The following is a 15,230-nucleotide window of genomic DNA, read 5'->3' as shown; positions in this document are numbered from 1 at the left end:
TGAATTACTTTTGCTTGTTAAATAGTAATAATTTTACATGTATACTTTTTGTGAGTTTCAAAGACATTTGGTACATGTAATAATTTAGTTGATTATTTAAAATAAGTCATTAAGAGTCTCTATACCTGGCTTGAATTCCGAGGAAATCAGTTGAATCGATTTTAGTTTATGATGTATGAAGCATGAAATAAAATCTGCCAATAAATCATCTTTTTGCGCTAAAATGCATTCAATTAGCCATGAATTATAGGTATGTGTTAAATTCAGACTTTTACATTTCATTCTTCTTTGCGGGTCGCAAATACTCAAACAGGTAGTACTTTGCCTACCACAATATAAACCGTAGTCAGATAAAACATTCGAAACTAACATCATTGAAAACTTCATACGTACAATACGTTTTGACGATGAATTTGAATTTAATTCTTAATGCTGTTAAGACACCAATAATATTTTGAATTTTGCTCATTCATACTTCATCATTACTCAATGCATCCTATCATCCATAATTGGTTTTTATCATACAGTGCTGTCCAAATTATTAGACTAAAGAGGTGTACTAAAATACTATTTATTTTACTGTTAAAGTACAGTACATACTGTACACTGATTATTACGTTATTTTAGCATAGTTAAATGATTGCAGGTGGCAGCACTGTCTGCTTTGTTTGTTTTCTTTGTTTGTCTACGTACCAGGAACATAACCTCAATCAGCTTAAACAGTTCACTAGTTCTTTTTATTAGTGTGTTGTGTTATATTTGAAGTTAATTTTAGGTAATTAGTGAGTATGTGTGTGTGAGTATATATACTAGTGAGTATAAACAATTTTTTACCTCCTTTTTTAAAAAAGTTGGGAAATAGTGTAAACTTTGTGAAAAGTATGCCAAAAAGATTTAAAATGCTCATCAAGAACAAGGGAATGCATAGTAAATATTGGATAATTATTTCACTGTTCGTAAATGTGTCTATAGTTACGTAATTAATAAAGAATTTGCTTTTAGATCAGTCTTAGTCTAATAATTTGGCCAGCACTGTACTTTCACTACCGGAAAAAGTTGGAACTCTTGTTTAAAACGTCGTTCTAAAACTGGTGCTGTGTGTTACTTAACATTTTTAAATACATATTATATTCGGAAATCGTGGAATTTGGTGCACTGGTGACATTTTTACTTTGCTGATGGTAGAGTAAACCTAGACTTTTTTTGTTACAATAATTATTTATAGGTAATGTTTGTTTTTCAGTGAGTTTAATTATACTAGTTTATAAAACTTATTCACACATTTTGTCTTAGAAAATAGGTAAGAAAAGGAAAGCGATAGTTCATTATTAGTTATTGCAGAAACATTGATTGCTTTTAAATAGGGTAGTAAATGTTAGTATCACGAGAAGAAAACTTTTTATTCATCTAATACGGTTATTTTAAATTTAGCTTGGAACCTAAAGTACATTTTTTTTAATACTGAAACAGTCTTCAACAAAATGTTTGTAAACATTATTTCTAATTTATGTAAAAAGTATTTAATAAACGCAAAACGTATTAGCTGAATGTCGAGTAAAAAATATACTTTCGTTAGAATTTCTGAGAAAAATAAAAAGCTTTAAAAATAACACATTTTAAAAGAATTATCAACTAAGCACAGCGAAATAATTTCGAACATTTATAGACATAAGAAAAATGTTTTGAAAAAACATCCTCTTTTAACAGACAGACTGCATTTTCTGAAAAAATGTTATTACCTCTCCTTGTTTGACTCTCTGGTCCTGGAAGTGTGTGCGTCCTAAGCACGACAGCCTGACTCCTTCCTTTGACATTGGCAGCATACACAACAACGACGAAAGTGGTCCCGGAGCTGAGGCCCCGGACCTGAAATGCCGGATATGAGGAGGACGACAGATTGACCTGCAACCTATGCAGGCCTGTGTCATGCACCTCCAGAACAAAAAGTTGTTGCAGTCCCCCATCGTACCCCGGACTGCAATCGACTAACACAGAATCTTCCGTTTGGTTGGAGACGCTGCAGTTTTGAACTGGATCAGGAGGACCTAAAGAAGACAGACCATTCTGGATCAAATGTATCCTTGAAAAATATCACAATTTGCTATGCGACACTGACGCAGGGCCACATCTTATAGCAACGATGAACTCAAATTAAAATTAAATTACTTTAAAGCAAAGTAAATTATTTTCTACAGCTGATAAATTTAGTTTAAAATTGGAATTCAAGTTTATATTCAGTAATAGTATGTTTCAATGTATTTAAAACATATTGTCATTGTTCAGAAAGGGTAAAATTAGTAAGAGTAGGTTGTTCTAAAAGATATTTAGCTTTAAAAAATCGGAAAAATATTATTTATAAAAATTTATTGGGTATTTGTTCCTTGCGTTTACTATTGTCATTACCATTTTAACTGAAAATTCGAAAAACATTTTAGTTGAAAAAGCTTTGAAAAGAAGCAAAAAACAAAAAGCAACGAATACTAGAACTCAAAAAGTATTAACATTTGAGCATTTAATTTTTACCAAATGGCTAAGTCGAAAACTTTCTGCTGTCCAATTACGACTATGAACTAGAAGGTGAGGTGCCTAAAATTACCGGCTGCCCTTTTTCGATACGTGCTACGGTTTTTTTTTTTCGGGATACCATTAAAGTACGAAACTATATCGTCCGCCGAGTACTACAAGTAGGTAACGGCAAATTTTAAAATAGAGTGCTTCTTTTTTTGGAAAATTTTGTTTTAAATAACACATAAATGATTCTAATAAAAAAAAAATTCAGAAAGAGTTTTTCAATAATTAAACTTAAATAAAATCTTTTTAATCTCCCCAAATTGCTGAGGTTTTCTGGAAGTAGTATGAACTAACTGAATTGTAGTTACTTTTTTGTGTCATTCACCCCACAGTATATGAATGTCCTAATTAAGCAATGTCCAAACTAATTTTGTTTAACAGTGTACGTGTGGCTGTAAAACAAGATGAGAGAAATAAGGTGAACTTTTCATACCTCAGTATAGGGCAGATTAAAAAAAAAGATAAGTTTCTAAGATTGCTAACGTTTACCAAAATTGTATTTTGGTAAGGAGTAGATCAAATCACATTTCGTTATTCATTTTTGTTTAAATGCAATTTATTAATTTGCGCCGTTTAAATTTCCTGCTTTTTCGACAATTCTCAAAGTTTAATGCAGAATGGTTACAAGTTAGCGCAACTAGACAGAGATGTAAAAATCGCCTGAAAGAAATAATTCATCCCAGTTAAGATAAAACAAAAAATCAAAATTTAGCGAACGATTATTTGGTGAAAATAGCAAACAATAACTGCCCAGAATAAAAATACATTATAACCTACATTTATAAATATAAGTGAATGCTGTAGTAAAAAGGAAAATTCTTCTCTAAAAGCTAAAATAGGAAAAGAAGAAATCTGAATCAAAGACCACAGTTTTTAGTTAAAGGAAAGGGGGATACTTCATTAAATCTTTAATTTGTTTAAGTATAATGAAATGCTTTGCTTATAGTTTATATGAGGCAGTGAGAAGCAAAATGATGTAAGTGGACATTTTCAAGTTTTGAGTAAAGCGAATATAGAGATAACTCCTAGGTAGACTTTAATTGATTTTTTTCTGAATCATGCTATACTGCAACATCTACCAGGGCTGCTAGTACTATCTCTTGTCCTAAGACAGAGGAGGGGTTCACCTACCATTTGTACTGGTTATCTCCAAATTTTTAATTTTGCCACTTATACCCCTTTGCCTCTCACTCCCTCATATGTATATCTAAATTTCCGGAATTCCCGAAAAAGCTACAGTGAAATTATTATCATTTCTTCTTTAAACAAGTTTAAAATGTTTGCGTTTTATTTAAAGTTAATTATTTTTCCCTCTTAATTTTTTGAAACAATAAAACTTTGGCTACTTTCTCGACGAAATTCGTTATTATCTTTTCCATTAGACTTTTTTCTTTATTTTCATAGCTTCAGACTTTCCATTGTTGGAAAATAAATAGTACATATATATAGCATTAAAATTCCTTTGAATGTTAAAAAAGTTATATTTATGATATTGAAAGGGGTAATTGAGCACGAGTTTGCTTTCAAAGGATTTGGAAATTTTCATTAATTACAATAACTGCCTAAAGTTATTTTTTGTTTCCAAATCCGCCATTTCTTTCAAATAAGCTTCCTTTCTTATTGGTATAGACTTTTTCTTGAATAAATTTCAAAGAAATCGAGAAAAAAAATAATGACTTTAATAAGATCTTTTTTTTTTCTGCTTTAAGTGTTTCCCCATTTCTTAATTATTGCATTTCTATTACAAAATATAAAATTTCAGACTAAAGTTTTTTCCTGAGTTGTATGCATATTTTTTTTTCTTTCCTTCATAATCAGTGTATTATCGTAACATTTTTTATATTACCTTTAGACATTTTTTTTTGGCAATTACGATTTATAATTATGAACGGAAAAAAAGTAAATAGCTGTATTCATTGTATTTAATATGATCTGATCTAATTACGGAAATCAAAGTAAGGAACATTTTAAATATAAGACTATACCTATTGAAAATTTTAGCTTTCTTTTGAAAGAGGCAAATTAATTCAAATCAGCTTAAAAAACAGACACATTTTCTAAACAATACCTATCAAATATTAGAAATCATATCCAAGTGACTTTATTAGGAAATAATTAGTTAAATATTCACAATATCTATAAAAACTTCAAACATTGCTGTTTCACTAGCTAAAATTTATTTGTAAAAAAAAAAACGTCATTAAATTTGCTGCGATAAACTTCTATCGTTTTCTTTATCTAATACATGGATGACAGTATTGGATTCGTAAAAAAAAAAAAAAAAAAAAAAAAAAAAAACAGTTTCTAATTTTGAGGGATTTGTACATTTTGGGGTATGTTAAATGCATTTTGACCATTTTTGAAAAACGTTGGTGTATGTGTGCGTGTGTAAGTCCGCAGCCTTTTTCTTTTGACCGCCCTATCTCAAAAACTACAGCATGAAATAGATCGAAATTTTCAACACATGTGTATCCCTATTTCAATTAGGAGGCCATAAATTATTGTTATAAATCATTCTAAGGGGTGGGCTGCTATATCCCAATTTTTTCAGTGCATATCAGACGCATTCAAGAAAACAAAAAATATGTTCATATACAGACGTTAGAAAGTTTAAGTTCTGAATGGATTTTGGCATCAACAGTTCCACGTAGAGCCGCTGTATAGATAGGCCGACATGACGTAAGTGACGTTTTTTAGGTTATTTTTGATTGCTCATATGAAATTTGTCGCACAAGTAGGCATTGAAGGGGAGAGATGTTTATTCATTTCGGACGTCAATGGGTTCAAGGGGGTGATGCAATCATCCCCTTGAACCCATGCGATGCAAGCGTTCTTTTTCGTATATTGCGAGTGCTGTATCACATGAAGTAATGGGATGATTCAGATGTAGTTTTGTTACATAAGTTTACCTAGACGGAAACTAGAGTTGATTTCATTTTGGCGCCAATTGCTCTAAGAAGGGTGTTTTAGTTTTAGCGAATGGTAATCAGCTAAACTATGTTAACAATGAGAAAGATTATAGGCATTTAAAAAATTTTAGTTACTACTGTCTCGAGAGTCCAATAAGAATGAGTCAAAGATGATACACAAAAAATGTGCAACTTCAAAGGCATTATGCTCAGTTTTTATTTACTTTACTTACTTTAATTACTGGAGAGTACTATAATTACAGCAGACAATAACTAAAACCGAATTAGCAGTACTTCCAGGCGTTGGATTGGTACCATTAGGAATAATGTTTTTATTTTTTTCAGGTGATGGAATCTGTTCGGAACTTACAAGTTAAAAAGAACTGTATTTATACTTAACCATTTTTTGCCAATTTATATAAAATTCTATATGTTTCCTGAGATTTATATGTTCTCAGACGATCGGAGAAACATCAGGTATTTGAAATTTTTACCTGATGTGATTTTATACTTTCTAACAGGTAAAATGCGTGTAGCTAGCTTAAGCAAGGTTATTAAAAGGATTTTCCGTTTTCGCTCGTAATTCTGCTTTCATAGCAACACTTATAGCTGCTATTATACAAACGAGCAAGGCACCCATAACAAATATACGGAGAATGTTTTGTGATGGAAAAAGCATATTAGTTTCTGTTACATAATCACAGACTTATTCCTTTATTATTAATTTGTTTTCAATGACTTATGAAAAACACAGCAGTACATTACTAGCAATAATCATTGTAAAAACGCTAAAATTAAAAAAAAATCATTTAAAAACGTAACATATTGGCGACAAAACCAAATTTGAACTTAACTATTATTTAAAAACAAACGGAAAAAAGCCGAATTTATTTACAATAGCTATATGAAAATTTCTATTTGCATTCCCTCAATGTCCACACATTTAGCTTGTAAAACACTGAAGTTGAAGAGCGTTCTTTTCCAGCTGAAGTCAAAAATTTTACTGTTTCTACTATTGGTTATTTGGGAAAATATATCAAAAATAACTGTATAGACCAGGGGTTCTCAAAGTAGGTGCCGTGAAGTGTACACAATTTCAATACTATATATAACTATAAATGTCGGAAATTTTTCAAATGTTGACATTAGTCGATTAGTTTCAACATCCACAACTAAAAACAGCGGCGAAAGATCGAATATTTCTAGTGAATCAATGGTAAAATTTAATTATTGTCTTACTTTGATATTTTACGGTAACATATACCATATAGATAGAGTAAAGTACTCTGAGAAACAACTCTTCAAAGGTGCACCGAATCGAAAAAGTTTGGAACCCCTGGTACAGGCAAAAACCAGAAGTATTTGTTTTCCATCTTCTTAAAAGGAAAAAAACGGAGTTTTGTTTTCGCGAACGGTAAATGCTATCTACGTTATTTACATTACTATTGGCACTGTGCTTCATATTTTGATTGATGACATAATCAACTGTTAGAAAATTGAACCATCCAGTCTCATGCAAACGCTAACCTTTTTTTATAGTTCCCATTAACTGGTTTTGCGCAACGTTGATCATTTGGAAGTTTCGGGTCAAATGAAGAAAGAAAAGCACTGAAAGTGGCCACAATAGAGATAAAATCATCCAAATAAGCATGGGCGAAAGAAAGCATCCGAACTATCCCGAGAAAATGAAAAGAAATAGTTAATAAAATTATTTTACCTAAAATCAGTTTCAAAGATTTTTTATTATAAACTAGTGGTACCCGCACGGCTTTGCCCGTAGTAGAAAATGAAAAGGTCATTTGGTTCGCCTCTATCTTTACAAATATTGGATAATGATTCTCACGCCAATTTGCTATATTCATTCGCTTCCCCATGTTACGGTTCCACGTTATGATAATTTCGTAATTTTTTATAACGTGGAACCATATACCACGTTGTGATGATTTGTTTGGTAAATGTTTCTTAAATCTGGAATAGAAAAAGAACAAAATTGAATTTTCGAAAAAATCTCTTCTAGGTGCACACCCCCTTGCTACAAATTAACTCTGTACCAAATTTCATGAAAATCGGCTGAACGGTCTAGGCCCTACGCGTCACAGAGATCCAGACAGAAATCCAGACAGACTTTCAGCTTTATTATTAGTAGAGAATATCGTATTACAAGAAAATAATGTTTCTCAAAATTTTCTCTTACTAGGTTAAACCTTATACTACTACTTATTTCTAATATGAATTCAAAATGAGGATTAACGGTGCTTATTCAAATGTTTAAGCCACATTTGTTTAAAATCGAGAGCTTCCTTTTTACTTACTGCTCAGAGAAGGTTTACAGGATGCAGCGCTTTTATTTTTTCAAAAATATTTGTAGCGAATAAAAACATGTATGCATTTTATAAGGAATAATGCAAATATACTTCAAAATTATTCATGCTTAACCTACATACTCTTCTATAAAATATTTCGAAAAATGAAACGAAAACAAATAGAGCGAAAACCGAGTTTAAGTAGTTTATCGAGAAAAAGGCATCCAGGAAAAGACGACATATTGCGTTGTCATAGCGACACTACGTCATTTCCGGACAGAGACACTTTTGCATAAGTCATGAAAATAATGTGCCGTGCACTCTTTCGCTTCTGAACACACGTTCAAAAAAACAAAGTCTTCTATTTGATTTCCAGGGAAGTGTGCCCCATCTGCAGGTAGAAAACTACTTTGCTTTTTGCGTTAGAAAATATACATTGTAAATATTTGACAAAATTCTCAATTGCGTAAAAGATGGAGTGGTTGGTTACGTTTGTCACTTTGTGTTTATAGTCTCTATTGGATATTATATCATTACTTATAGATGTCGTAGACACAATGCTTTTATTCACATTCATCTTAGTGTATTTGATTTTAAATTAGTTTCTCAGATTTTAGTGTAATTTTATGTTTAGAATCTGAAACATAGCATTTATTGTTCGTCACTTAAAGTGATTAACAGAAAGGTACTTCAAAATTCTTTTTTTTTTTTTTTTTTTGAAACTATATTTCTCTCAGCGCGATGAAGGTAAACTTTTTAAATTAAAATATAAGTAATGAAACAGAATGCAAGCAGAAGTAGCATCATAAATTTGGAACATCAGCGGGAATCTCGCCAAATACGAATCTAAATGAGTTTTTTCTATTTGGAGGGAAATAACTTTTAAAAATTAGTAATTCGATTGAAACTACATGTGTGTGCTTGTGTGCATGATCAAAAAAATTAAAAAACATTTTCAGAATTTTGGGAGTATCCGTAAACAAAGAACTTTGAAAACAAAATTAATTAATTTACATTCATTTTTTTGGATGTTTTTTAAAAAAAATATAAGTTTAAAAAAATGTTGTAAAATATTAAAAGAAGAGCATAAAATGACATTTTTCGTTCAAGAGCTCTCTTTCATTATTATAAGTTAAAGAAAAGTTTTCTTATTTTTTTAAAAAAACAAAAATGTTTTGCAGAAAACTTTTACATACATCTGGAAAAATGAATTACCTTATTAAATATTAATTATCAAAAGAAAAAAGGTTAAAGTTGTTTTTATAATGAATCGGTGCATGGATGAGTAAGGAGCTTGTTGTTATTTCTGTTAACTTACTTAATCTTAATATAACAGAAAGAGTTTCAGTCATAAAAAGTACTAAAAATTTTTTTTTTGTATTCAGTTTCATATAACCTAATAGAAAATAGCTCGTGTAATACTATACAAAATTGAGTATTATACAAAATCCAATTTCTTATAAAAAATATTTTACATATACTACACTATTACAAAGACACACTCACGCACTATTTCAGGTCTGAAGGGGATTCAAATGTTTGTCATGTTTTCTTTTTTTTTCCACTTATGACACACATAAAACAAGAAAATAAAAAAAAACAAGAGCAACACGATTGAAAAACCGTACTTAATTACGTTCTTCCGTGAAAAAAACTGGAAGAAAAAATAGTAAAAAAAAGGGGAGGGGAGAGCTAAAGGAGACAAATAACACTTTACTACGCACACAGTGAATCAGAAAATGATTTCGCAAAAAACAACTTTTCTATTTTTTAAATTACAAGTGAAGAGAAAAAAGACTTACCAGCAGGTACTATGGTATAAATGCAAGGCTCAATCTGCGATCCGACGATATTCGTCCCCCAACACAGCAACGTCCCGTAATCGAATTCCGTCCTGGGGATGTACGTGGCCGTTGACGTCGCCCCCTCGTTGACGAACGTCACCACCTCTAAGCTCTCTGCCGTGTTGTTGAATTGCCACTTGAAGGACACTTCTCGGGGATCGGCCTCCACTTCGCACACCACCCTCACGGCTTCGTGCCTCGCTGCGCCGTAGATGATCTTTTGACCCGCTTTGCAGAGAGGGGCGACTGCGAGTGGAGAGAAAACAAAAATGCACAACCTTCCGTGATATTGAATTTAGAAATCAAATTGGAATATTGATGAGTTTTTTTTATTTGAAAAGCATTTTGAAGTTACAAAAAAGAAGTAAATCCATGGTTTGTACCTCTTTCTAATTGAAATGTAATCGAAATGCTGGGTAAATATTGGCTAAAAAATCTTCAACAAACAGAGTGTGGTTTTTCAAATTTTTCGAGGTTTTGCAGCGTGTTTTTGCACATTATGGCATAACATGGCATATTGAATTTTTGAATAGCAATAAAAATATAAATATCTTGTTTTTTTTCATTTCGATAACCTGTCATTGTTCTTAAAGGGCGATAAGTTCCAATCTCACCTTCTGTATAACCCCTTAAAACTTTGAAATGAAATATCTCCTTGAGTTTTGGTCGCACAAATTTCAAGATTTTTTGTGTCAGTAATAGTTTTCAATGGAGATTATTTCTCTAAATATAAATCAGGGGATCTAGGGCTGTTATAAAAAGTTAAATTTTGCATTTTTTGACTCGTTTTGAATTTTGCTTCAAACTTTCTATGTCTTCACTCCGCGTCCGATTATATAATGTGGCCAGCCAGTTTGAATTTTTATGAATTTGATCACATTAGGCTCTTTAAAGGCACGATACAGCTTTAAATTAGAGCGTCTTTGCCAAAAACCGCCAACCTCCTTTCTACACTTTTTTCTATTGAACATTTTTTCTTTTTTTGAGCTATAAAGGAAGTGAAACAAACATGATTTAAATGACGTTTGAACACCTTTCCTTCATGTCCACAGAATTTTTGCAAAATAAACTTTACTTTACCATAGAAACAAAGGAAACTTGTGTAAATAAAATAACTAAAACTTACATTGCACCCTAAGAAAGACATCATTGCTCTCTCCAGTTCCTTCCGAATTGGTAGCAGTACAGGTATATTTTCCTCTGCTAGACCTCTGAACTTTTTGAAGAACTAAGCTTTGGTTAGAAACAATAACCCCATTAGTAGTATTCGTGTGGAGTTCTCTGTCTTCGAACTTCCATCCTATCTCCGAAACCCATGGAGACGCTCGAATATTGCATTCAAAATAAACATCATTGTTCTCTTGTATGTGGGCGTGGCGTAGTTTGCTTCCGAGTCTAAGGGTCAATTGTGGCACATCTGAAATATAATAAGTTTTTATAAATAATTGGAGAAATTCCCGTGAAGTCGGAATTATAAAATACTTAACCAAATGTGTTTACATTTGGTACACGATGTACTACGGTAAAGAGTATCTTATAGACAAAACTTCAAGCTTTTAGGCAAACAATATAATAGATTTATGATGCGTTTAATATTCCGGACTTATAATTTTAAATTTAATATTTCAGACAAAAAAAAGGTGAAGTATCAAACAAACTTTGTTGAAAAATGTTCTCCAGAAAATAATGAAACGTAATATAAGCATTTGAAATGATAAATAAAATAGTATATACATATATATTTTTTAATCGGATTAAAAAATATAACCTCGCCTTTGCGACGAGAATCCATGGTTCGAAAAATGAGCCACTCTCTATCTCCCAATCCTTATATGTTAGTTTTATCAATTCCCCCCCCCCAAAAAAAAAAAAAAAACTTTCACAGATAATAATAAGCAGAATGTAAAGAGTCTACTAAAGAAAATGTTATGCAATATGTTTTTAAGGGGTCAAAATAATATTCCTTTTTCGTCTAAAACCGTACGCGACTATAATATCTGCATAAAACTGCAATAAATGTTCATGAAATTTAAAGTTTAGAAGGCTTTCCTACGGAAACCAAAATATTGTTTACTCTTCTTACAAATTTCCTTGGAAACAACAAAAATAAAGAGAGCTTATTTATTTCTTTCACTGGAAGCCTTTTCAAAAGTTCCAGATGATATCTTGCTTGTTTTATTCCGAAATAGTATTTTTAGTTTAAGAATAAACTATTATCTGGAGTTCTTTCAAAATTTATTTTTCTGACATATTATGTTAAGAAATTCTATCTCAGTTTTGATATCTAAAGCAAACTTTTAACGGAAACAAAGCCAAGCACTAGCAATCTGAGCATTTCTAGTTTAAACCACAATAGATTTAAAATGAGTATTTTATTCCTTATATGAATGTAAATTTAATATTAAATGCGTAACGCTATAGAATTAGTTGAAAAGAAAACCATTCAGTTAATAACAAGCAGAACTGCCGAACTAAATGAAAAACCAACGTATATAAAGCACAAATTTTGAAGAAAATAGAGTCCCAATTTAAGTGACATTTATATGCGCTATTTTGAGGTTAAACTTTTTGAAACTATAACGTTTCTGTTCTATTGTTCGTTATGTTGATGATTGCTTTGTTTTTCTTTGCCCAAACCATGTTGATAATGATCTTTTACTTTCTACTCTAGATTCTATTGATCCTTGCATCCAAGTCACTATTGAAATAGAAAGTGATAGTTCACTTTCTTTTTTTTGGCATCTTTATTACTAAAAGTAATGATGAATTTATGACTTCGGTGTTTCGTAAGCCTTTTGCTGTTACACTACCTCTGCTGAAATGCTCTTCTCATCCTCCAAGCAAAAAGTTGGTCTCATTCAAGGCTTTTGTGCTTCGTGCTTTGAGCATCTGTTCTTCCTCCAATTCTTTAAATGCTGAGTTTTCTTATCTTAAAGCAGTAAATTTCGATCGCGTGGTTATTCTCCTAGCATTATTGATTCAATTGATAAAAAGCTAACTATGCCCTCTCATTCTGACAAAGTTTCTGCTTCCAATGCTTTCTATACTATTGTTTTACCTTATTATCCAAAAGTCAGTCATCAAGCTGCAAAGATTTTGAAGAAGTTTGGTTTCGATATAGCTTTTTCTGCTGTAAATAAGATGAACTTACAAACTTGAAGCACCCCATTAATTGCCATAACAACTGGGGTATTTATAGCATCTCCTGCAAGAGTAGACTAGGTTACGTTGGACTGACTAAACGTGCTCTCAAGCACCGTAAGAAAGGGCACGAAAATTATGTTAAACATAAAGAACTTGCTCGTTATTCCATCGCTCAGCATTGTTAGACTTCTGGTCACTGTTTTGATTTTTCATTTGCAAAGATTATTTGTAAATGTTCTTCGGTTTATGACCTCTATTTTGGGGAAGCTTACTATATGGAAAAATTCTTATGTTCGTGTCGACGATTTTTCCAGCACTCCATTTTTCATGATATTTGGAAGCAATTTCTATAATTGCTTTTTCGGTTTTTTCGTTGTCTCTCACTCTTTTTGTCTCCTGGCTTCTGATTGGTTGTCTCTCCCTCCCTCTTGCTCTGAGCCCGGGGTTGACAGGTCGTTTGATGATTGGTTGAGGGTTGTCTTGTGTCCTGTGTTCCTATTGGTTGGCCATCTTTGGTATAAATACCGGTCTCCACGTGGTTGTTGTCAGTTCTCTCGCGACTTTCGTTTGTTTTGGTGAGCTTTTTGCACTGAGGAAGAGGATCCATTGTAGCCTTGAAATAGTTATATGCTGTTATTTCTTCAAAAAGTGTGCTTTATTTACGTTGGTTTTATTTAATTCATATTGTAGCACAAAGCTTATATGATAATTTTTCATTTAAATAGAACTGCTGGTATCCAAAGATTGGCTGCACCAATTTTGGAAGCCGTTTACTTTAATAAAGACTGTAAAACTTATCTCTGTTTTCCCGTCTTTTTCTTGAATTAAAACTTTCTTAGATTTGAGAAATCTTTTAAATCATTGCCATTTATTTCTTTAATATGCTTTCCTCACAATAACAATGACCCTTTTATTTTCATGGTCACCTTATAGTTTAAAAGTTCAGTACTTTTTTTTAAATCAGTTTCGGACACCCCGTACCTTCCTTGCACTACTTTTATTAAATCATGTCGGTGAATGAGGGGCAAAGTAAAATATTTAATATGACTTAGCTTTTTCAAAATGAACACATTGGAATTGTGTTTTGAAAATTACAGTAAGGGAGAAGTGGGTACAAGGAGAGAGAGAGAGAGAGAGATGACAGTGAGACAACAGAACTATATTTTCTGTTTGGATATTTCCAGCCTGGTAAAACGTTTGATAAGTTATGTCAACGATCTGTGAAGAAAAAAGATTACTTTCAAGTATCATGTAAGAAAAATAACTATGTCATCATAGTTTTATCCCATCGAAGTTAAATTCCCCGAATTGTTTGTTTACTCTGTTTATAAACAGCTGGATCAACTTCACAGATTGGTATAAAATCGGTTTAGATTAGTCAAAGGCAGTTGCGCGTTCTATGAAAATGTTGTTGAAAATGGTTTTAGACTGAAAATGTAGTAGAAAGGGCCTGTTTTCGTAAAAAATATGTTTGTCCCAATTAATTTGCACAGTACTATGCACTAGCTTGTACTCTAACGTTAATTTTAAAAGTAGACTGATGTCATTAATTTTCTTTTTCTGGATTGGCAGCTATTGAGACTCTATTTTGCAATGAGAGAACAGTCAGACACAATTAGGTAGTTGCTCACTGCTCCCATGGCACTTTCATATTAAAAGTGGAGAAATTATACATTGAATTAAATTTGATCATATCGAATCTGCGAATGCAAATAATAGTAAAATAATCTTGAAAGGCAAGCTTTAACCAATAATGCTTGAATGGAATTATAATTTTTATATGCCTATGTAATATTCCATAAATAGTTATATTTCGTGCTTATTACATTTGAATTATTTTTTAGTTAATTGATTGCAATATGCTAAATGTAATAATATTTATCTATATTTTAAAATTTAAACATGCTGAGAAAGAAGGAAGTAAGGATAGCTTTTTTTGAAGACTTTCTGAAACAGATAGGGAAGAAAATGGTGTACTATTAATAGACAAAGACTTCAGTGAAAGCATTCCGTCCTTATCGATTGCTTCATCGTAAATTGACATTTTAAACCATATTTTCCAAACCAGAATCGTCTCCAGATAGAATAAGTTCATCATTATTGTATCTCAGTCCCAAACAAATGCGTGGTAGACTTCACTACTGTATGTCAAGGCAACATGAAACTTACCTTTCGAAACTAAAACAAAATAACAACAATCATTCATATTTATCCAGGTAATTAAGGATTCTTTCAAAGTTCGCTGATTCAAAAAATATGTATCACACTGTTCCCACTTACCATTGGAATAGTGGTATAAAATTGCATTTTTTATCCCATTTTACCTATTAGAGAGACAAATAGTGTGCCATTTTAAAGAATTTAGTTTCTGAGAAAGAGTGTTGTATTTTATAATAAAACTTTCATTGAAACACATTTTTTCAAAATTTTTGGCAGTAAATTTGTGTCTTCAAAAAATA

At 31.7% G+C, this 15,230-nt stretch overlaps 1 protein-coding gene across 3 annotated transcripts in view; it reads right to left on the bottom strand.

The window, feature by feature from the left end:
* LOC129226602 (hemicentin-2-like) overlaps nucleotides 1-15,230 on the bottom strand; it is a 542,319-nt gene that overhangs the window by 23,554 nt on the left and 503,535 nt on the right. For 2 of the 3 annotated variants that reach the window (XM_054861230.1, XM_054861232.1), the window contains 3 exons: nucleotides 10,754-11,044; nucleotides 9,586-9,873; nucleotides 1,740-2,045 (listed from right to left, as the gene is read on the bottom strand). In XM_054861230.1, the coding sequence (XP_054717205.1) occupies nucleotides 1,740-2,045; nucleotides 9,586-9,873; nucleotides 10,754-11,044 (885 nt within the window). The remainder of the gene's footprint in view (nucleotides 1-1,739; nucleotides 2,046-9,585; nucleotides 9,874-10,753; nucleotides 11,045-15,230) is intronic. The other variant, XM_054861231.1, reaches the window with a different exon arrangement.

This window comes from Uloborus diversus, chromosome 7 (genome assembly GCF_026930045.1).
Source record: "Uloborus diversus isolate 005 chromosome 7, Udiv.v.3.1, whole genome shotgun sequence".
NCBI classification, from domain to species: Eukaryota; Metazoa; Arthropoda; class Arachnida; order Araneae; family Uloboridae; genus Uloborus; species Uloborus diversus.
This window is presented reverse-complemented; position numbering and strand designations above follow the sequence as displayed.